General features: G+C 48.4%; 1 protein-coding gene across 1 annotated transcript in view; it reads right to left on the bottom strand.

Annotated features, from left to right (window-relative positions):
* Positions 1-24,351, bottom strand: part of CRACR2A (calcium release activated channel regulator 2A) — a 142,226-nt gene that overhangs the window by 42,994 nt on the left and 74,881 nt on the right. The window contains exons 8-10 of the mRNA XM_045781296.2: positions 8,335-8,425; positions 4,807-4,902; positions 2,536-2,723 (exon numbers count right to left, since the gene is read on the bottom strand). Coding sequence (XP_045637252.1) covers positions 2,536-2,723; positions 4,807-4,902; positions 8,335-8,425 — 375 coding nt within the window. The remainder of the gene's footprint in view (positions 1-2,535; positions 2,724-4,806; positions 4,903-8,334; positions 8,426-24,351) is intronic.

Genomic DNA, 24,351 nt, shown 5'->3' on the forward strand with positions numbered 1-24,351 from the left:
CTTCATCTTCATATTATCTCTCCTGCTTGATTGTTCCTTGTTTATCTTATTTTAAAATCAAGTTCTCCTTCCTTGAGCATCTTCAGAGAAGAGAAAAATTAATTTTGCCCATTCAGAATTCTAGCTGATAAATGACTAAGTCTTTTTATCTCCCAATTCCATCCTCTCCCTTCCCAGCTATTCTGGCACAACATCAGGCAGCAAGACGTTGTTGGGGGGAAAGCGCATGCACTCGGGACAATTAGGCTGTTTCCTGGCACGAACTGGCTATGTAGCATTGGGGGGGTCACTGCCCCTCACTGAGCCTCAGTGTCTTCGTTCATAAAATGAAGAGGTGGATTAGAGCCCTCGGGTTCTGTCAGTATGGTCAGTGTGGATTCTGCTCTGCAGGGAACAAGCTAAGGCTTCTCGCTGCCCTTGTCTCCTGACCCCCCTAGCAGGACACGCCCTCCCGGGCTCCAGCGCTCTCTCCGACTGTAGAAGACGTCGTGGGCTTTTTGAAACCAAGTCTCGAAGGTTCTGAAATCATTTATCTCTCCCTCCTAACCCTCTGTTTCAATTCCCAGCCTCCAGAGATTGTGTCTCTGGCTTGGTTAATTAAGATAAGACTTCAGAAAGATTTTAATCCTCATGCTGTGATTTGATACCCCAGCACTGGGTGCTTATTTCCATTTGCTGTTCTAATGCTTGTGCCTTCAGATGTTTGTTGTTTTAGAACTTGATTGAATTGTAAGAGGCTGAATCCTTAATTCTGTTTGTAAAGTTAAATGCCTGTGCCATGTTGGCCTGCTCTCAATGAGGAGGAACTGATTTTGCTCGTTTACAATGAAATACACTGGCCTGCCACTGGTCATCCAAGAATCGGAGTGAAGGGTTTTGTTTTAAGTCAGTTACTCGGGAATACATTTTTTTTTTAAACTAGAGAAATCTTCCTAGGACAAAACTCCACATGCAAACACATTGGCTCCCTCTCACCCCAGGCAATCAGTCCCAAGCAGCACAGCACACACAGGACGCAGGCAGAACAATGGGATTTGGGCCGATGGACCCAAATGTCGCCAGCATCAGACAGAGGGAGGGCTCTCACTTTCGAACAAGGAAAAGTGAACATATGTAAAACTCAGCCCTACTAAGCCCTACTGCCCCCTGAAACCAGACTCTCTGTACTACCTGGCGCAGGGCCAGGCACACGGGACCTTCTGCAGAATGAATGAGGGGAACGAGTGAATAATGAGTGAGCGATGGCCAGTCCTACTCCTGAGTACTTTCTGGTAGGCTCATTATGCGCTGTGGGGGAGTCAGCCAGAAGCTTCTAGCACTGGGCATCGTGTGACGGTTACTGAAGACCCCTGACCCTCGGCTTCCTCATCCATAGAGTGGATCTCACAGAACCTGCCGCAGAAGGGCACTATCAAGTTCATAGGGAATAACGTGAAATTACTGACATTGGGGCGATACACGGAATGCAGGACCCAGTAACCAGGGCAGAGTAGTTTTCAAGTCATGTTCGACAAGTGACTAAGTGAAGGGATGTACGGTAAGCGCGTGAACAAACAGACAAGGGAGATCCCCGTCCCTGGGCACGCCAAGGAGGGCGTTTGTTCTCAGAAGCTCATGCTCCCCAGATGAGATAAATGGCTGGTCCCCCAGCAACTCCTCAGGCTCAGCACGCAGACCCAGCCCTCGGTCCTTCCTCGCACGTGCCTCTGCCTGGCAGGCCGAGCCCGCTGGCTGCACGCCCAAAGCAGCTTAGTGGAGAACCGGGCCCTGAGAGACGCGTGGCTCCCCTCACTGGGCCCACACGGAGGAGAGAGCGGGCAGACTGCAGCGAAGATTCCAGGGCACTGTCACACATTCCAATCACATTCTATGTTGACCTCAGAAGCCTTACCTGCTTCACTCTTGTTCTGGGTCTTCCCAGTCTCTCAACTACGACAGTCACCTCTCTCTCTCCCTTTCTCTCAAATAAATCTTTAAAAACAATTTTTTTTTAAATAAAATAAAAGGGGCGCCTTGGTGGCTCAGTGAGTTAAGCGACCAACTCCTGGTTTCGGCTCAGGTCGTGCTTTCAGGGTCCTGAGATGGAGCCCTGCATCAGGCTCCGGGCTGGGCAGGGAGTCTGCTTCTCCCCCTCCCTCTCTCTCTGCCCTTCTCCCCGCTCTCATGCACATGCTCTCTCTCTCAACTAAATAAATAAATATCTTAAAAAATAAAATAAACTATGACAGTCACATGTGGCCTGTCTGCTCACTCGGCCTTTTTCAATGATTGCCTTATACTTGCTGGTTGGATAACAGGTCTATCTCATCACATAATAAATTTTCCAAGAACAGGGTTGTAGATGGCCTATGAATCCTAGATTATGCTTGCCACACTTGCTTAATGGACTCAGGATCCCAGAAGAGATTTTCAGGGAGCAAGGAGCCCCTGAGCCCCATGACAAGGCGACAGGGTCTCCAAGAGAGGAGACGGCACGCTCACAGCAGAGGGTGGAGCTGGACGCCAGTGGCAGGAGCCCGTGAAGGCCACACTCACATCTCCTTCTCCTGGTGGAGTTGGCGGGCCTCCTGCTGGAGGCTTTCCAGCTGCTGCTGGGCATCGTGGAGCTCCCGGGATGTCCGCTCTAGCTCCTGGGCCAGCTCCTGGTTTGTGACTTTCAGCTTGGTATTCTCGGCCTTGGTTTCATGCTCATCGTTTTGTAGCATGGCGCACTGGCCTTCCAGCTGGAAAGGAAAGTGGGGGAACAGAAGGGAACGATAAGCAGCCGCTCTCCGGTCTGGCCTGCCTGCCGCCTCCCCTCATTTTCTCCACCTGTGCCAGCCCTCGCTGCCCCGGAGCCTCGACAGGCTTTGTCCTGCTCCTTAATTTACATGGATGCACTTTTGGAGGCAAGGGGGAATTTTCAGAGCACATCTCATCTCTCCCCTGTCTCCATAGGGCTCCTGAACAGTCCAGAGAGAGCGGCGCCATCCAAAAAGACCACTAGGAAAGGAAGGTCAACAATGCATCTGTGTCCTCCAACCCAGTGACGATAATGCTGGTCATTACCATTCCATCCGTGGTCTCTAGAGCCAACCTCAATCCCTCTTGTCCTTTCAGCCAATTGTCTCCCTCAGCCCTGATGGACATGGAAAGCAGCTAAGTGGTGTTCCCCATAAAGCCATCCTTCCCAGGTCTGAATGCTGACAGTAAGTCTATTTATCCCCTTTTCTTCTCTCAGCTAAATAAGGCCAATTCCTTTAATGTAGAAAAACTTTGTATGGTGGCCAAAAACCCTGGAAATTCTTAGGAAACAGATAAAACAGGTCAAACCAAACACATACCTTGTTTCATGTCCCTAAAGCAACTAACAAAACCCTGCATTTGTGTAAGTGCAGCTTTTCTTGGCTGGTGATTCTGCTTTGCAGAGGAGGAATCAAACCAAGGCAAATATATCATAATAAATTTAGTTTAATGATTGTGGCCAGTAAGGGGAGGAGGAAGCAGCAACAAGGAATTTTGTGTGATTCTCAAGAGGTTCCTGTGTAATCAGGCAAGCATGCAGTAATTAAATCGAGTGGCAATCATTCATGTGAGGGATAAGTCTAATTGGTAAGAACTTAATGCATAATAGTGGCGAGGAGAAAGCAGGAGAAGCTAGGGCTGCGGCAGGGGAAGGGGAAAGCAGCTGCCAGTTCCCGGAGTTGAAATGATCTTGCTTGCAGTAGGAAGAAATCAAAATCCATAGGTCGGGTAGCAGCAGGAGTGGGACAGTCTCTAGCTTCAGCATGGGGCAGCTTCAAGCATATTTTAATGTGTTGCTAAAAATAGCCCTCTCTATTCAAATGGAAGCAATGTGTCTGGGTCTGTCCAGGGCTGGATTCCTTCCAACGCCACACAAAACAAAATGGGAGGCCAAGTAGCACCCTGGCCTCTTTCCCCCATAAGCCCTTGCTTTGGCAAGGAGGCTGCGAGCGTGAAGTTTGCCCAGGTAATCAGTCTTCCCGGGGTCATTACCAGCCCTATGCCGTGAACCACCCAGACTGCCTCCTGGGGCTCAGGTGCATTGGAGGCACATCTGGTGTCTGCATCCCTCCTGGGGGGTGATGGGAACAGCCACAAAAAAGCCCGATGGACCTTTTCTGGGCACATAGGACGACAAGGGATGGACAAACTGATCTCTGAAGAACCTCTTCCTACTGGAGGTGTCCGTGGCCATCCTGGCAGGAAGATGTCACTGTCTGCAGCCTCCCCCAAAGCATCAGCGACTATGTCCTTTGTGCCTCAGCATCCCCCTTTTCTGACACACGATGCAGGGAACGAGTGAATATTTTGGCATTCTGGTGGCTCCTGGGCATTTGTGTTTCTTCTTTTTTTTTTTTTTTTAGTTTTTGATGTAGTGTTCCATGATTCATCAGTTGCATATAACACCCAGTGCACCATGCAATACGTGCCCTCCTTACTACCCATCACCAGCCTATCCCAATCCCCAACCCCCTCCCCTCTGAAGCCCTCAGTTTGTTTCCCAGAGTCCGTGAGAGACTATGGACTCCTGGGCATAATTATAGGACAATATCTTCAGATGCCTCGAGGGAGAATTCTTGGCAACTTTCCCAAATTTAACACCTGGCACTGGGGAGGCGAAGGCTTTCTCCTGGGATCACCTGTGATTTCAAATGCTATCTTTTGTACAGCTCAACGGTTCTTCTCGGATTAAAAACAGATAAACAAACCCAAATCCTCCAGTGAACAGCAGGGAAAGTGGGCAAGAGTCAGCAGAAGATGGAGTGAAGGGCCAGGGGCTCCGAGGCCGTGACAAAGACGTACCCGCTTCTGCTTCTGAATGAGCTGCTCCAGCTCCTGCTCCTTTGACAACAGTTTCTGCTCCAGCTCCTGACTGTGGGCCTGAAACCTCTCCGTGTCCTGCCAGGTGGGAAAGAAGGACACGTGAGCTCAAATGCAGCTGGGATGGGGATTTTTTTCCCTACCTTGTACCTGCTCAACAGCAGGGCCCACCCATCCATTTGGACTTCGGGGCCCTTCCCACAACATTTCAGGGCTGCGGTGCCCTTGCCTGGCCGGGCAGTGAGGCCCAGCAAGACGGAAGGACGGCAAGTGCTCCGTACGGCATGACACCAACTCCCACCAAGTTGACCACGACCGATGACTGTGCACCGCCCCCACCCTCCCCTGCCCCAGAAAGATGCAGCAACAGTCAGTGGTAGATTCCTGACAAAGAGACAGAACAGGGACCTGCGTTTGAATCCCAGGCCCCCATCTCCCCATCTGTAAATGGGGGCGGGGTGGAATACCCTTCTAATGTGGATATTCTGTTCCACGTTGGGTACTATCATTGATCCCTTAAACTGCCCTTGCTCAGGAAACACAGGGCATCTGCTTCCTTCCCTTGAGGGTCTCAGTCCTTGCCTTTTCCCACCATGATTGAGGTGTCCCAGTTCTGCTCTTCGTGAAGTCTCTGCCCCTGTGCTCAACATCCCCTCCCCTCCTGCCCTACAACTGGGCTTCCCTGCTCAGGAAGCTGGCGACGCAGTGTGTAGGGGCTTGGGGGTGGAGTAAAGAGAGAACCGTGTGGGTTGTCGGGTCTGACACTCATGGAGCCTGGTCTGCTGTAAAGGCCCTCAGCTGGGCGTCAGGAGACTGGGGTTCCAGCCTGGCCTTACCCAGCTGACTGACTTCATTTGTCTATCATTATTTCTTTGTTCACGGGATAAAAACAAAAATATGCAGGCCACCTGCAGCTCTCTGCTCTCCTGAAGGCAGAAAGGAGGTGCAAAGCATGCAGGAAGAGAGGAAACCGTTATCACGGGCATGTAACTCACTACTGGAGCCCTGGGGTGCCGCCGGCCCAGGAGGACGGTGCGGGATGCCGCACGCTACCAGGACTACGAGGTTGGGCATGACGGCACCCAGGGGAGCGGGGACACGCAACCACTCCCAGGTACAGGCCTTCAGACACCTGCGTTCAAAGGCTCAGGATTAGCTCCTGGTCTCCTCATCTGTAGACGCTAGCTGGCTCCTCAGCCCCTTCTCAGGCAGGTAAATGGAGCTCAGGGAGGGCCTGTGATGGTCCTCCTGTCCATCCCCGCATGCAATGGCAGAGGCAGATTGGACCAGGCAGCGCCTGCTCTCAAACTTTTACCAGGGACCCCGCTCACTCAGCTTGGGGCATCGCTCACAGAGTGGGCGCCCCGTGAACAGTGCCGGGGGAGAGGGGACGGCTCCAGAATTCCAGCGCGGATGCTGCCATCCCCACAGTGGGCCTGCAGCATGTCTTACTGCCCCTGCTGGCGCAGAGCCTTGAGGGAGTCTCTTATCCAGGAGCCGGAGCATGCAAGCGATTCTTTCCCTCACGGCCAAACTGCTCTGTGTAGCGGCAGGATCCAAGCCCTGGCCAGAAGGGCCAGCCCTTCCCATGCTGTCTTAAACTGTAACACCACTGTCCTCACGCTGGGACCAGGCAAAAGCCTGGGACTGTAAAGCCAAACACATCTGAATAGTTTCCATGTTTCCGCAAGAAGCATACATCTAAGCACTGGGTCTGAAAGGCATGGGGTACGAAGCAGGGGAAGGAGGGAGCAGAGGGTGGGCGAAGGGGTACAGCAGCGTCGTAACATCACCTTACATGATACGAATGTGTCCTTGAAGTTTTTCCTCCGACCTCCTCCCATTCCCAGTTCCCATGCCCACCTTTTGCTTCTTGCTTTAGCTAGGTCTTTCACCTGTAGTCATGGCCCAGCAGTAGATCATCTGGGGTCAAGGGAGTGGCTTTCCCACTGTAGGGCGGAAAAAGGCTACTGTTCTCAGAAAACTATCTGAGGGTCCACTGGGTGACAAGTGTTTGAATTCTGTCTGCCTTACCTCACCCAACTATGCTGAAGGTCAGGGGACAGGCCGAATGTTTTAAAGCTCCAAAAAAGAAAGGGGGGGGGCTGGAAATACTGACAAGCCTTCAGAGGGATCTAGTTGGAGAATATGACTGGCTTTTTCTGGAAAGCATTCCAACCCCACCTCAGTTTGAATGGCATCTATGATAATAAACAGAGCCTTGGTGTGGGTAATCCAACCAGCATAAGATTAAAAATTGGTTCAAACCAACGTACATTAAGGAGAGATGGGGTTGTGCAAATAGCCCAGGTTCGGTTCTGAGAGGCAGGGGATGATATGGTCTCTATGCTCTATCCCCGGAAGTCACATATTGAAACCAAACCCCCAAGGAAATGGCCCCAAGGAGGTGGGTGGGAGGTGAGTGGGTCATGAGGGCAGAGCCCACATAAGTGGGATTAGAGCCCTTATTAAAGTGACCCCAGGCACTTGCCTGCCCCCTCTGCCATGTGAGGAAACAGCAAGAAGGCCACAGCCAAACCCAGGAAGTGGGCTCTCACCAGAACCTGACCACCAGGCTGGCCCCCTGAGTGTGGACTCCGGCCTCCAGAACTATGAGAAATAAATGTTTGTTGTTTATAAGCCACCCGTTTATGGTATTGTTGTGATAGCAGTCTGAACGAAGGCAGGAGGCTACTGTTCGAGATCTGCGGAGAACCCACCGAGTGCATGATCCAAAAATGGATAAGAGAGAGTTTCCTGTAGCTTTGTTTTAAAAGGCCCCTGCTTAGCTTGGAAAAGCGGAGGATTTCACCAATTCTGGCCTCCCAAGACAAACAGCAGGACTTGGTAGGAAGCAAAGTGCCAGACTAGGAACAGGGGATGTATGTTTTAAATGTTCTCCCACGGTGTCCGAGAAGGGTGGGATTGGACTTGTCTTGGGTATTCAATTTTCTAGGTGTCTGAGGGAAAGGACGGGAAGCATAGACTCTAACGATAGCCCCCTAAGGGGAGTTGTGGGGCACGGAGTGGAATGGACTGCATCTGGGTGGGCCTGCCACATAGCTCTGGGGACCAGCCAGTGTCAGACCCTGTCTTCAAGCTGCTATAATGGGCAATGCATGTACTTTCATCCTTTTGTTGTTTTATTCTCTCATTCCTTTGTCCCTTGCTCATTCATTCAGTGATTCAACACATGTTTGTTGAGGACCTCCTATGCTCCAAGCATGGTTGAGGTGCTGAGGACACATTAGCAAGCGAAATAAAGATTCCCACTCTCATGGTGCTTTCATGTTAGTAGGAGGAGACAAACCCCAATCAACAAAAATAAAGAAGGAAATTAAATGGCACATTTGAGGGTGACAGATGCCTTGAAAAATCTAAATAAAGCAGAGAAACAGGGACCCCACGTTGCCATGGGTGGGGCACTGCGATCTTGAGCTGGGGGTGGGGGGTCAGAGCAGACCATCTTGCCACCGGGCCCTCAGAGTGAGCCCTGGGGTGGCCTCTTACTTTCAGGAGAAACTGCTCCTTCTCATGCTTGATTTGCTGTTCCATCTCCTCGTAGAGATGCTGGATTTCTTCATCATAAGCCGCAATTTTCCTGCAGAGGTGGCAGAAGGAGAGTCTGATGAGGTCTACACCCAAGTTCCGTTATCCCACAGCACAAGTCCTGGAGCTTGGGCACTGGGACCCCGTCAGGAGCTTGGAGTGGTGGTGGTGACTGCATAGGTCCTCTCCGCTGAAGCTGCGGGATCAGGATTAGCGGACCACGCAGGCCTAGCGAGACCTCCTCCTCCTCCTAGATGAGGAGGCCATCATTTCTAGATGACTCCCCACCCCCTCAGTGAGGCTTCCCTGGCTCCATCCTCCTCAACCTTGCTTTATTTCAGCAACGAGCCCCCTGGCCTCCGCTAGACAGACCTCCCTATTGTCCCCTGGCCCCTACACCTGTAGTCAGCATAAAGTTGTGTTGTGTGGGCTTCTTTCCTGGTTGGGTTCTTGGTTGATCTCCTTCCCACTTTGGATGCTTTCTTTCTACCTGGCTCCAACAGCACTGTCTGAACAGCACTGTCAGAGGGCTGTCCCAAAATTGTGTGCTTGTGTGATCCATATTTCTCAGAAGATGTCAAAAGATTCCATGATAATGACAACCAGTGACACCACGCCCCCTACAAAGGAAGGGAGGGGCCACACCTGTCCAGTGCTCATGCCATCTCAGGCACGGGGCCCCAGGCAGACAGCATGACAAGAGGCAGGCTGGTCCAAGGCAGGCGGTGATAATGAGATGTTATCCCCCCTGCCAGCATCTTCTCCCTACACTGAAGAGTGCCACAGGATGGGAACTAAGTACCTGGGTCCTCTGCTCCTATATAGAGACCAAGACAAATATGGCTATGGGAACAAAATTTATAGGTCATCTCTGGCATTGTTCCTCCTTCTCTCCCCAAATAGGTCCTCCTTTCAATGACCCCCTCCACCCATGTCCAAATTCAAACAGGAAGTCCGAGCATTTGAACGGAGATGGAAGTTATCTGGCCAAAGCATCCCCATCCCCAGGGGACTGCACTGTTACCACTCTTTTCTGACCTGCAGTGAAAGGTTCTCTCTGGCTCAGCGCCCCTGGTCCTCTTTCTCACCTGTTAAGGGGAATCCAGGCTCAGGAGCAGGATGATGTCTTGGCTCTCAAGGTCTATTTTGAACATACACATACTATAAAATTTGGCACTTGCCATTAGACTCAAATGTTGGCAAGCCCTCTCTGCCCTTTATTCAAGGAAGGACACTTTAATGATGAAGGAAAGGGCTCTGGTTTTCAGTTTTAAGAGGTACTGGGGAGATTTCTGAACAAAACATCAAGGATGGCAACGTGTTTATTCCTCTGAGCCCTTCATCGTTTTAACCCCCACCTCCCTAATGTCCACTCGGGACTCCAATCCAGTGCCGGGCCTTCCCTGTTGCCCAAGAATGTCCCTTCCTCACTTGCTACCTGCGCCACATGCACAGACGGCGCATGACTAAGGAGCCATTTTGACTGGCATCCTTCCAATTCTGTAGGAACCACAAAACTGAACTGGTGCGAGTCTTCATGGCCAAGATCACTCACATTGAAGCAGAAGCCTCTAAGTTCCCTCTCTTGGCTGTACCCTCAAAGCCAGAAACCCTTTGAGTGAGTACGGCAATGGCCTCAGGATGCGCTCAGCAAAAGGTGACTTCTGCAAGCTAGAGCCCTGTGTTTACCACCATCCGGGGCATAGGAGATGTCTGGTTGGCTAAGAGTAAGAAATCTCTTCTTGCTAAACGACAGATGTTTTGGATTGTTACTTTTGTTATTAGCCAGCTCATAATAAGTACAAAAAAATCTTGGAGAGAAATAAGGAGCCAATGTACCTGCTGTTGAATAGGGACACCTCAAGGGCAGAAATGAGCACTGTCTGAAGGGACTTTCAGAAAGAAAGTCTTCTCTTGGTCGCTGGAACCACCTTCCTATGCTCAAAGAAATTCAGGTGCTAGATGGCAAATGGTGTCAAGGACAACTTTAGACAGTGATTCCAACTATATAAATACTGAAGAACTAATAAAGTGAGATGAGAGAAACTTAAAAATTGATTTTCTCTGATAAAGCAATACTAATTACAGTCATCCATATAAGCTGTTTACCATTTATGCTTAATAACCATGCAGAGCATCAATTCTATATCATCATTAAATGCGTGATATTAACTTTGCTCTAAGTTTCACTTGATTAAATTAATAAACTCTGTTTTTCATGCTCGCATGTCTGTTTGCTTGTCATAAAGTAAGTAATTTTGCAGACTGCTAAAAAAAACAAACGGGGGAAGGCAGACGTAGCCTCTGAAAGGTGCCTCCTTCCTGACCTCATTAACAAAGGCTGGGTCCATTGCAAGGAAGCCCTGGGGTTCCAGGTGGGCATCAATGAGCCTGGGGCCAGACCAACCAGACTTATCCATAGAACCGAACCTCTGGAAATGCTTTTGAATAAAGCTGGTGTCCTAGGGGACTGGGCCAGGCCTGAAGGTCTTCAGAGCATGAGTCCTACAGGACTCATGACCAGCCCGAGTCAGACACATGAGCCCCAGGAATGGGAGGCATCACGGTGCTGTTCACACCATTCACGCCACTAAACCAGATCGGGGCTCTAAAGACCTGGGTTCTGAACTCGGATTCAGCTCATATCCTCAGTGTGACCTTGAGCACTCTGACCTCCTTACATCCCAGGGTAGCACCTGCCCCGAGTCTCCCCACCCCCAAGCCCCTCCCCCCCGGCACTGGCATGAAGAACAAACAAGAGAGCAGGCATGAAAAGCATTTGGAACTATAAAGCCCTAAATAAATGTAAGGGATTATTTATTATCGTAATTATTGTCATGGGCTATGGAGGGCAAGAGCCATTGTTCCCCAAGGGGAGGAAGGTCTTCGTTTCAAGGATAAAAGTGCTGCTGGGTTGGGAAAAGGTGAGAGGCAATCAGCAAGATGAAGAACGGAAAGCTTCATCAATAAAAGCTCCTGTCAGATGCATCTGTTAGAGACGCAGGCTGTGTGTGAGCGGGAGCCGCAGAGCCCAAAGCCTGTGTCTGCGGGGAGCTCTGCAGCGGCCACGAGAAGGCTAATGGTGAGAGACACTCTAAAAAGCTCTGCACGTGTGGCATGTGGCGTGTCAGCGGGCGCACCATAGTCCTCCATCAAAGGAGAGAAGCAAGCAATTATGTTTGCTTTGTACATACATCTCTGTTACCACAATTTCATATTGCCCGATGTACACATGTACTTTTTCGTCTTCCCCGTGAGGATTTCCCCACCTACTCAAACCCTCTCTGACCCTTTTGCTGAAGTCTCAGAACATCAAATGTCTTTCATCGAACGTTTCCTTTTAAAATCCTGAAAACCTGTCTTATCTGGGCTGATGCTATCTCAACGAGGTTAGGCGCTCAGACATGTTTGTCATCCACAGGGTCTAGTCTCAAAATGTGAATGCTGAAAATCTGCACAAAACCAATTTTGTACCTAACTCAGTAGCGCATGGGAGGACCATACTCGGGGAACACCAGATTCCAGAGGAATTGAAGAATTTCAGGGTTGGGAAGTCTGTCTGATCCAACCACCTATTTTCCCAGGGCCAAAACCCTTGTCACAGTGTCCCTGCCATGTATTTACCCAAACTAGGTTAGAACACCTCTAGCGATAGGAAACTCGGCTGGATCTCTAAACAGCTCTTTCATCTTTGGAATATTCTGGCTCACAGAAATATATCTTTCTATGACCTTATCTCTCCTCTGCATAAAAACCCTTTATATATTTGAAAACAGCATTAAGACTTCAAGGAGTTGCCTTGGGGGCACCTGGGTGGCGCAGTCGTTAAGTGTCTGCCTTTGGCTCAGGGCGTGATCCCGGCGTTCCAGGATCAGGTCCCACATCGGGCTTCTCCGCTGGGAGCCTGCTTCTTCCTCTCCCACTCCCCTGCTGTGTTCCCTCTCTCGCTGGCTGTCTCTCTGTCACATAAATAAATAAAATCTTAAAAAAAAAAAAAAAAAGGAGTTGCCTTGGGTTTAATGCCATGCCTCTCTACTTCCTCCTTTTTTTTTTTTTTTTTTTTTGGTACGTCCCTTCACCTTTCTCTTTACTTTTCTCTCAATGTGCCCTGATTTAGCTTCCTTGAGCCATGGAGCCCCTGACCGAATGCCCAGTGTGTGAAGTCTGATTAGCACAGCTTAGAGCTGGACTGTGCCTCTCTTGTTCTAGACACGACATATCTATTCACGCAGCCTAAAATCACATTAACTTTTCTCGGCAGCCATATCACAGTTGATGAATGCCAAACCCATTTGTCAAGTAAAACCTCTAAATCTTTTGTCTGTGTGATTGTTTTTCTTTTAAAGATGGTGCTACTGAATCATATCTCTTCTACCTTGTGCTTCTGTCATTGGCTTTTTGGATACCAGAGCAAGATCTCAGATGTAATTGTTAGATTTAGTCCATCTTTCCAGCCTGACATTATCTTAATGGATCCCAACTGGTCATCCGGGGTACTCAATGACCTTCCAAGCTTTGTTGGTATTTTAAATTTTCAATCATAATGTAAGGTAAATAATATACTATCTCAGTTTGTTAGTTTTGATGCTTTAATTCATCTGAGAGTTGTTTAGAAGAGTGTTTTTCAACGTAGTACTAGAAGTCCTTGCAACAGCAATCAGACAACAAAAAGGGACAAAAGGTATCCAAATTGGCAAAGAAGAAGTCAAACTGTCTCTCTTCGCAGATGACACGATACTCTATATGGAAAACCCAAAAGAATCCACCCCCAAACTACTAGAAGTTATAGATCAATTCAGTAATGTGGCGGGATACAAAATCAATGCTCAGAAATCAGTTGCATGTCTATACACGAACAATGAGACTCAAGAAAGAGAAATTAGGGAATCCATCCCATTTACAATAGCACCAAAAATCATACATTATCTCGGAATTAACTGAACCATAGACATAAAGGATCTATATTCTAGAAACTACAAATCACTCTGGAAAGACATTGAAGAAGACACAAAAAGATGGAAAAATATTCCATGCTCATGGATCGGAAGAATAAACATAGTTAAAATGTCTATGCTACCCAGAGCAATCTACACTTTCAATGCTATCCCGATCAAAATACCAATGACATTTTTCAAAGAACTGGAACAAACAGCCCTTAAATTTGTGTGGAACCAGAAAAGGACCCGAATTGCCAAGGAATTGTTGAAAAGGAAAAACAAAGCTGGGGGCATCACATTGCTGGATTTCAAGCTGTACTACAAAGCTGTGATCACAAAGACAGCATGGTACTGGCACAAAAACAGACACATAGACCAATGGAACAGAATAGAGAACCCAGAAATGGACCCTCGGCTCTTTGGGCAACTAATCTTTGATAAAGCAGGAAAAAACATCCGGTGGAAAAAAGACAGTCTCTTCAATAAATGGTGCCAGGAAAATTGGACAGCTACATGCAAAAGAATGAAACTTGACCGCTCTCTCACACCATACACAAAGATAAACTCCAAATGGACGAAAGACCTCGATGTGAGACAGGAATCCATCAAAATCATAGAGGAGAACATAGGCAGCAACCTCTTAGACATGGGCCACAGCAACTTTTTTCATGACAGATCTCTAAAGGCAAGAGAAACAAAAGAAAAAATGAACTTGTGGGACTTCATCAAGATAAAAAGCTTCTGCACAGCCAAGGAAACAGTCAAAAAAGCTAAGAGGCAGCCCACGGAATGGGAGAAGATATTTGCAAATGACACTACAGATAAAAGACTAGTATCCAGGATCTACAATGAACTTCTCAAACTCAATACACAAGAAACAAATAAACAAATCATAAAATGGGCAGAAGATATGAACAGACACTTTTCCAATGAAGACATACAAATGGGTAACAGACACATGAAAAAATGTTCAAAATCATTAGCCATCAGGGAAATTCAAATCAAAACCACACTAAGATACCACCTTACACCAGTTAGACTGGCAAAAATTGACAAGGCAAGAAACAACAAACGTTGGAGAGGACGTGGAGAAAGGGGATCCCTCCTAGATTGTTGGTGGGAATGCAAGTTGGTACAGCCACTCTGGAAAACAGTGTGGAGGTCCCTTAAAAAGTTAAAAATTGAGCTACCTTTTGATCCAGCCATTGCACTACTGGGTATTTACCCCAAAGATACAGACGTAATGAAGAGAAGGGCCATATGCACCCCAATGTTCATAGCAGCATTGTCCACAATAGCTAAATCGTGGAAGAGCTGAGATGCCCTTCAACAGATGACTGGATTAAGAAGTTGTGGTCCGTATATACATTGGAATATTACTCAGCCATCAAAAAGAACGATTTCTCAACATTTACTGTAACATGGACGGGACTGGAGGAGATAATGCTAAGTGAAATAAGTCAAGCAGAGAAAGACAATTATCATATGGTTTCACTAATTTATGGAACATAAGAAGTAGGAAGATCGGTAGGGGAAGAAAGGGATAAAGAAAGAGGGGGTAATCAGAAGGGGGAATGAAACATGAGAGACTATGGACTCTGAGAAACAAACTGAGGGCGTCAGAGGGGAGGGGGTGGGGGAATAGGATAAACTGGTGATGGGTATTAAGGAGAGCACATATTGCATGGTGCACTGGGTGTTATACGCAAGTAATGAATCATGGAACTTTACATCAAAAACTAGGGATGTACTGTATGGTGACGAACATAATATAATAAAAAATATTATTAAATTTAAAAAAAGAAGAGTTTTTATTTTTATTTTTTAAGATTTTCGTTATTTATTAGAGAGAGGGAGAAAGAGAGCATGAGCAGGAGGGGCAGAGGGAGAGAGAGAGAAGCAGACTCCCCACTGAGCACAAAACCGGATGCAGGCTCAATCCCAGGACCCTGAGATTATGACCTGAGCCAAAGTCAAGCACTTAACCAACTGAGCCACCCAGGTGCCCCTAAAAGAGTATTTTTAATATAAAAACTACTGATTTCTGGTTTATTATATTAGTAAAAAAATATATACTGGTAAGGTATCTACTTCTTGGAATCTATGAACCTTTCCTGTGTAATCAAAAACATTACCACTTTTTGCATAACTTCCAGGAGAAGAATGTGTATTCTACTTGCAGGGCACAGAACTCTATATTTATCTCTTAAATTAAGGTTCCTGGTTGATAGTTTTAAATATTTTACATACTTACAGTACTTTTTGCATGACTAATGTCTTGTTTTTATCAAATTTTCTTTGTTTTTCTAAAAGTTTTTGCCTTACCTATTTTGCTGCTATGTTATTTGATGCCTAAAAGTTTATTTCTATTCTACCTTCTTTATTGATGGAACTTTTTTTATTACTACAAAATATTCTTCCTTCTCTCCCTTTGTTCATGCCATTGGTAAAAATATTGAAGAAGACTAAGACAGCAATCTGTAATAGATCTCTCTGAGCTATTAGTACCATGTGGGCATAAATATTCAACCTATCTTCTATTAGCCATTCTTAAAACACTCCCCCACAACCCAAGGCAGTGTTTATTTAATTATTCCCTTGTCTGCTATCTGTGCCTAGTCATTTTGAGCTATAGGGGGAGGAGAGACAAGAATAGGGAGAGAAAGAGACATGAGCTCTCAGTGAGACAGAGAAACAAATGTAGGAAGGAGGCAGCAGAGTAGTCATGAGCACCAACGCTTATCCTCACTTTCTTGCTCTTTCAGTATAATGGCTGGATAATGCCTCTAGCATATTCTAGTATAGTCTAGGTTATAACCTGCTGACACCTATGGTTGGCTCAGAATTCCTTAGACCCAGAGTTAAAAGGCCTTGGTTCAGATCCTGATCCTGACATTTACAAGCTTTGCAGCCTTAGACAAGTCCCACGTCCTCAGTAACCCTGAGGTTTTCTGTATCTGGAAAATTAGATAGCAATACCTACTTTAGGGGTGCCTTGGGTGGCTCAGTCGTTAAGCGTCTGCCTTTGGCTCAGGGCGTGATCCCAGCAGTCTGGGATCTAGCTCCACATCAGGCTCCTCTGCAGGGAGCCTGCATCTTCCTCCCACTCCCCCTGCTTGTGTTCCCTCTCTCGCTGGCTGTGTCTCTCTCTGTCAAATAAATAAATAAAATCTTTAAAAAAAATACCTACTTTAGAGTGAAGTTGTGAGGTTTAAATAAGATAATGCATGTGGAGGTATTTAGCACAATATGTAGCTGATAGAATGCATTTAATAAATTCTAAATAAATGAGTTCTCTGATTCTCCAGGGGCTTGTGGACCCCTTTTTAAGAGTTGCTGCTTTATAATTCCTTCAGATTTCAGCCAAGGGGCAAGCAGAAGTAGGGGAATCATGCATGTGTGAGAATGGGGAAACATAAGGAACAGAAGACTTGGGGAAGGACAAAACCTGAGGTGGCTCAGAAGAGAAGACTACGTGTGGAAAGAGACAGCCGTAACATCACCATCAAGTATTGGTTAAGCCCTTTGTAAAGTAACACTCTGGGTAAAATAATTTAAACCAATGGGATGGGCTCTGTACACCAGGATTTTAGCATCTAAGAACACCAAGTCCAGTGCTAACATGGCATGGAGGAAAGGAACAGATGGAAGGAGCCACATACCAAGCAGCAGACCCCACCCCACTGTGCCTCCCTGGCTCTGGCTGATAGGAACTCTGACCACAGAGCCCTACCTTGAGGGAAACGGACAAAGCCCCCTACTCCAGTAGTGGGGAGGATGGTAGAGTTATCATGGGAAAAGTTAAGAGAGGCTGAGTCCAGAAAAGGGAGATTTTCAACAGTGAAGGGAAGAAACAACAATTATATACTGAGGATGCCATAGGGCAGTGATGGATCTGAAAGAACGAGTCCTATTGAAAGCCAGGAAGAAAGGCCCAAGTCCAGCTTAGTGGATAGAATGGCATCAAGGGTGTCTGACTGTTGCAGACACCTGCTCTCTAAAGGAGAACTGTAAGCATGTGCATGATACTGGAGATTTAGGATGGGATGTGTGGGAAGGGAGTACGGGTAGAGATACAGTGATTCTCATGTAAACACAAGGCTTAGTTCTGAGAGGCCTTTACAGATTATTTGCAGCGAACTGGAAGGTGAGATGTAGTTAGCAATAACTTACACTGCCAGGTTCCCACAGGGACTGTAAAAATTAATTAACCTTCACAAAGTGATTTGCACACAGAGAGTTAAGGTACCACACTGGAGTAAAGCATTAATGCTCAGTACCACTGGGGTTCCAGCTAATGACAAACAAGCCACAGCCTTCCTGCTAAAGAGTATTGCTTAGTCAAAATATCCTCCTCCTGTTTCCTGTTTCCTTTTTGCCTTCATTTGGAAAAAGAATCCGTTCAGATTTCAGAGGGTCTCAGAAGGTCATCTGGTCAACCTAGGTTCTAGGCAGGGGTATGCCAAAATCATTTCAGGAAGAAAAAAAAAAGTTCCTTCCTTCCCCAAATGAAGGTGCAGTCTTGACCTTGGACAAATGGCATTTTTCTACATTTTATTTTATTTTATTTTATTTTAATTTTTTTAAAGATTTTATTTATTTATTTGACAGAGAGAGAAACAGCCAGCAAAAGAGGGAACACAGGCAGGGGGAGTGGGAGAGGAAGAAGCAGGTTCCCGGTAGAGGAGCCTGATGTGGGGCTCGATCCCAGGACTCTGGGATCACGCCCTGAGCCAAAGGCAGACACTTAACGACTAAGCCACCCAGGCGCCCCTCTACATTTTAGATAAATTACAGAAGCTTGAACTCAAGGCAGAGCTTAGAAATGCCTCTGGCCTTGGAGAGTAATTATCCTGGTTTCATGTGTTTCCATGTGGGCAGGCAGTGGTCTGATCATGTCTCCTAGTTTGCACAATCTGGCTAAAAGCAGATGTGAAGAGAGGAAGAATCCACCCCCTCCCCATCAGAGACTGGGCTTAAAAAGCTCATGTATTCCCAACATCCTTGTTTTGCACATGAAGAAAATGAGGGTCACAGCAAGGAGTGACCAGTCTGTGGGCACCCAGATACCCATGGTCTGAGTACAGGGGAGAACCCAGGCCTTGACTCCCAGTCTCATGTTCCATCCACCACACCACTGTGTCTTCCCAAGCATTGTAAGTGCTCACACTGGGAACTCCATACATTTGTGTTCAGGATTGTCAACAGTCCAAATCCCATCCGGAGTCTGTCAATTGTGGAGCCGAGCAGGAACTGAAGCAAGGAATGAGGCCGAAGGGCAGCCCCACCAGGGCTAGAGAGGGCCAAGATCGCCAGAAGCACCTGATCCCTTTGTCCCGTCTCCTCCACCCTCACCCCATGTGCACTGAGCACAGAGTGAAGACCCTGGGCCTGAAAAGTCTGCTATTTGCCAGAGAAGAAAATGGAAGCATGTTCAGGCTCAGCCTGCGTGGTGGCTGGGACAAGAATGGTACAAGAGGGATTCTGACTCACTGCTGCCCCCTGCCACTATCTTCAGGCAGCTGCAGGCTCCAGACAGCAAAGAGAAGCTCTTCCTAGAAAAGTCCTGTTTGGGGTTTTCTTGTTCCCCTGAAATCAGTCTCTCTCAGTCTCTCTAATTGCCTCCCTATCTCTGTCTCTGTCTGTCTCTGCCTCACACCCACGCACATGCATGCACACGTACCCACCCCCGCCCCATGACTGGGGTAGAGCTGAATGAAAGGAAAACATAAGAGATTGTATAAAATTCTGCAAGGACTGTATAATAGCCAATTGGATTTTCAAGATGGATGGTTTCTCCCTAATTAGATTCTACCGCCTTGTATAAAACAACTTTGCAGCTTTATCCCATCCTATAAAGCAACTCATTTTTCATTAGTCGGGTTTACAAATCATGTCCATGGTGTACACAGAGCACAGATAGTCCTCACCTTTCAATTTCCTTCAGATAACACTGTGTTTCTGCCTGATGGTAACATACCAATAAAACAGGAGGCTGATTGAGCCATAGCATCATTACTTAAAGCCCTCACCAAAAACTTCTTATCCTCACCCTAAGAACAAGACTAAAATTCCAGACTGGAAGGGCACTGGCGTGTACCTCTTGCAGACGGATTTATTCTGGAAGAACAGGCTAGAGCAGCATTTCTCAAAGTGCGGCTGTGGCCTGCCTGCGTCAAACCCACAGGGATGTGCGCTAAGATGTGCATTCTTGCGCTCCCTCCCCAAGACATACTGATTTAAACTCTCTGGGGAAGAGACCTAGGAATCTACCTCTTAACCAAGATCCTCTGCTAATTCTGAAGCAAGCTAACATCAAGAACCACACAGCTAAGATCCTTCGCAGGTGGAATGCAAGGGCCACCTGCCATATATATGATGCCTCATTTGTGGCCCTATCTAGAGACAAGGCCAAGTTAATGGTAACCCTCCTCCCCCGAAGATTCTCATGTCTCTGCAGCTTCACATTACAGAATCCCAATTCTCAGGCTTGTGGCAAGGCAGCCAGGATCATAGATAGGCTGCCTGTCAGACTGTAAGACACGTTCCCTCCTGGTCTGGATAGCATCCCAGAGCCCGGGGAGATCACTCTAGACAGAAAGTGCCTGAATAGTGGCTGGGCAGGAGCTGCAATTTAAGGGCCCCCAGGCTCCCAGGAAACTGCCTGAGGCCTGGCTCAGCTGGACAAGAAAGACTGTGCCGATGAGGAACTGATTCCAACAAGGCCCTGGGGAGTGCTGCTGAGTTTGTCAAAACCAAGTGTGGTCCCCCAGTGATGTGAAGCAGGCAGCCTGGGGGTCTTCCCAGGATACTGAGCTGCAGATACTGAGCGGGCAGAGCACAGCCCACGCCTACCTTTGATCTAGAAAGCACTTTTCTTCCAAAGCTCAAAGCACTCTCCAGACACCACCTATTCATCCCTACCCCCATCCTCAGGTGTAGATCCTGGTAAAGAACCCAACCAGGCCCATGTATCCAGCAGATGCCAACTCTGGTCAAAAGCCAGCCTCCCAGGGCTCCTGGGTGGCTCAGTCAGTTAAGCATCTGACTCTTGATTTCGGCTCAGGTCATGATCTCAGGGTTGTGAGATTGAGCCCCACGTCAGGCTCCACACTGGGCGGAGAGCCTGCTTGTGATTCTCTCTCTCTCTCTCCCCCTCTGCCCCTCCCCCACCTACTCTCTCTCACTCACTCTCACAGAAGAAAAACAAATGTCAGAATCTCTCAGGATAGTTTATAAATGCAGCCTTCGAGTCCCCACCCCAGACCAAATGAATCTGCCTGCCTGGGATGGGACCTCAGCATCCGCTAGTGATTTCAGCAAAAAGGTCTGAATCTGCTGCGGCCTCCAGACAGTATCGCTCTACATCCCCTGGAGAGCTGAAGCTTGTTTTGTTTTGTTTTTTCTTCCAGGAAAAGATCATTGGAAAGATGCTTTCCATGGCAATGGAATCTATAATTCTTTTTTTTTTTTTAAGGTTTTATTTATTTGAAAGAGTGAGCGAGCATGAATGGGGGGCGGGGGGGAGAAGCAGGCTCCCCGTTGAGCAGGGAGTCCGATGTGGGGCTCCATCCCTAGACTCCAGGATCATGACCCGAGCCGAAGGCAGACGCGTAACTGACTGAGCCACCCAGGGGTCCCCAGGAATCTGTAATTCTGATGGCCAGAGGGTCTTCCTGAGCCTAAACTATCTCCATCCCCCTAAATGTAAAGTTCTCTGAGCTTCTGTGCAGTGAACACAAGGAGCACAGCTCCAGTACAGTCTAGCCTCCTCTTCCTGGGTGAGATGTGGACGATCCTCCAGGTTCTGAAGCTCAGCAGGAGAACTGGGCTTTAGCCCGAGCTTCCTGCATTTGACCTCGTCCCCACCATGTGCCATGGGGCTGTGGCCACTTCCCAGTGGACACAAAACCGAGTCAAACATCGTACCCAGGATTCTGACCCAGCTTCCACCCAGAGACTGAGTGCTCCCAGACTGGCTTCTTTCCCCTATTCTCACTATGCAGGTAAAACCAAAACAAAACCAAACAATCCAGGGCAGTGAGGGAAGGAGGGCCCCCGAGGCTGGTCTCTGGACGGGAGCTATCAGGAGCCTTCCCCAGGCACTCAGGCCCACTGCACGCTCCTCCCCCGCAGGACCTGGAGAGAACCTGAAGGAAGCTGGGGCGGACCTGGTTCACTCATGCAGCAAATCTCTAACCCTGCGGGGCAGGACCCCCAGCCCCCAGCAATCCCATTTTCTCTGGGCTCCACAGGAGAAAGAAACGAGATGTGTGGTGTGGAAAAGGAGCTGGAAACCAAAGCCCCTTCTGCCAGTGGCAATGCTGTCTGGTGTTTCATCCGTGTGGGAACTCTCGGCTTGGCTTTGTGGGTACAAGCTTGACCTTATCAGCATGATCCTAAACTCCTCAAAGATGGTGACTCTGAGTTCTATTTGCTCAACTCAGAGCTGGGCCCAGGGTAGGGCTTGTCACAGGCCAGCAAGAGTAACTGCGCTGGGTTCCCGGGGGCCTAGCCAGGCTGGACGCCCAGCAGCAATGACGAGAGCCATGTCTGGGACAGGTACTCATTCCCCAGGTGGAGGTGAAATGTCACACCCAGCACTGAAAAGCCAGGTGGTGGAGGAGCCCCGGAGATGTTCAGACAGTTCTCAGGACCTCCCCCCCGCACTCCAGCCTGAATCGGGCCATTCTTGAGAGCTTCCTTCTCCTCCCCCTCCCCGATGCCTGGACACACACAGCCCCAAACTCCCCAACTCATCTCCTAGAAGATGTCTCGAGTCACTTAACTTCACCCTGAGTTGTTTGTCAAGACTCCCTTTTAAATATCCAAATGTTCAGGGTTTCCAGTTTCTTCCTTGACTGCTGAGCTCTGAGGACCCTTACAGATCATCTGGTCCAGTCATAACCCAGAAGTGGGATGTGACCAGCCTTTTTGTTTCCTTAATAGAAGACAAGAGAATAAAAGCAACTCTAATAGACAGTGTCAGAGTCTGTCCCATGTAATAAGGGTGAGCTCCACTTCAGGAAATTTTCAGTTACGCACACATCGAAGTGTATGGGAGTTGCAAAGCCAAATGCATTTCTTCTAATGAGTCACAATCACAAAAAGGTTTGACAAACACCAAGCCCACTTTCTCACGTTGCCAGTAAGGAAACTGACTCACAGAGAAGTAAAGCTAGTCGCCTGTGGTCACACAGCTGGTCAGTGGCAGTGCCTGGGCCAGAGCTCAGGTTTCTCCTGCCTCCTATTTTAGTGCTCTGCTCACGACACCCTGCAAGGTCTCTGGTTTTGAACCCAGAGAACACCCCTGGAGTGGGACTGGCCAGGGAGCCCCAGGAATCGTCAGTCCCACCACAGCTGCCCAGCCAGGAGTGGGCGTCCATCAGCTGGGCCAGGGCAGGTGTACCCGGCGGGGATACCGACAGAGGATGGGTACGGAGGGCTGGAACCTACGGCAGAGCTGGTTCTGCACATGCAGCCAACAGTGGCCTTGACTTTCACCTCAAGAACCTTTTAGTAATCACTAAATTGGGGCAAAGCACTAAAAGAGGCCACTTTAGGATGACTTCAAGGACTCACCGGCTCTGAAACAAGTCAAGAGCACGGCTCTCTCCCTGTGGGAGTGCAGGCCAGCAGAGGCACCCTGCAGTGAAGATTCCAGCCGTGAGCTGGGTCACTGCCTGCCCGTTCAGAACGTGACCACTCTCACCCTCCTCGGATGAAAGAGTACCCTCCTTTCCGTGACGTGCTACCTGACTGTGTCTCCTCTGACGCTGGGGTCAGAGGAAAGTGGGGGTGCAGGAAGGGTCAGAAACGGATACTGGCCCTCATTTTACAGGTGAGAAAACCAAGGCTCACAGAGGCCAGGCAACCTGAGCAAGGTCACAGAGCTAGCCGGTTAGAGAGCCACACGGCACTTAAACGCAGAGCGGATTCCCAGCTCCCCACTTCTCCAATCACACACAAAGCACCTGGACATCATCTTGTTACAATGCAGACTCAGCAGGGGTATGGGAGGCTTGAGATTCTGCATTCCTAAGAAATTTCCAGGCCATGCCAAGGCTGCTGGCTCTACACCACATTGTCTGGAGGGATGAAGGGATCTCTGAAGTTCACCACTGCTTGTATCAAGGCTCAAACTCTCCACTTTCACCAGCAAATCCTCTAAGACTGACAAACAAACTTATTTAAAATAATAAGGGTTATTGTTTTAACATGCATCAAATATATATTTTGTTATCATCCCTATCTTACGCATAAGGAAGCTGAGACTCAGATAGGTTGGGTAGCTTAGCCTGAGTCACACAGCTATTAAGCGGCAGAGCCAAGATGCAAACTCAGATCTGTCCTGACTCACAGCTTAATCAGCTAAAAGCTGTGCAGAACTATACCCTCAACCCTTGCTTTCTCTGAGCCTGGGGAGCCTCTCCCCGGAGTGCTCATGGTACTCCTCCAGCCAAACCGTGTTTTCCCCAGCAGTACTCGGCCACAACTTTCTCATAACTCAGGCTCCTAAAGGTCCTTTTTTCCAGACCTGCATACACCCAACAGACCCCCAACAAGTTCTTTTTAGAGTTGATCTGGGGGAGGTATGAGAATGCAAAGGAGCTCAGGGCAATGTGTGGGTAGCTGATCGACACGGTAAGACACGTGGTGATCTCCTTCTAAATCAGGGCTTGCATGCTCTCACCAAGGCCATGTCAGCGGAGGCCCTGAAGTCTAGCAGCCTGGACTCTGAAGCCCTGCCCCCAGGAGGCGGTGCTAGGCACCAGGAGTTTTGCAAGGAAGGGCTCATGGGCTGTGTTGGAACCATCGAGGACTCCCGCGCAGGGAGTGACCTCTGGGTGGGGACGAGGGCGCATGGCAGAATTACTGGGAGGACCTCTTCGGGGCGCTTCCAAGTGCTACCCAGACCCAGCCCTGCCTTTTGGCAACCCCTTCAGGATGGTGAACCATCCTTAGTTACACCACACTTCACCATCTGCGAGCTCCCTGCTGTAACGTGCATGTGATGACAATGGACACGCGCAGCACCCAT

This window comes from Ursus americanus, chromosome 25 (genome assembly GCF_024610735.1).
Source record: "Ursus americanus isolate L20-20 chromosome 25, mUrsAme1.1.p, whole genome shotgun sequence".
Taxonomy (NCBI): domain Eukaryota; kingdom Metazoa; phylum Chordata; class Mammalia; order Carnivora; family Ursidae; genus Ursus; species Ursus americanus.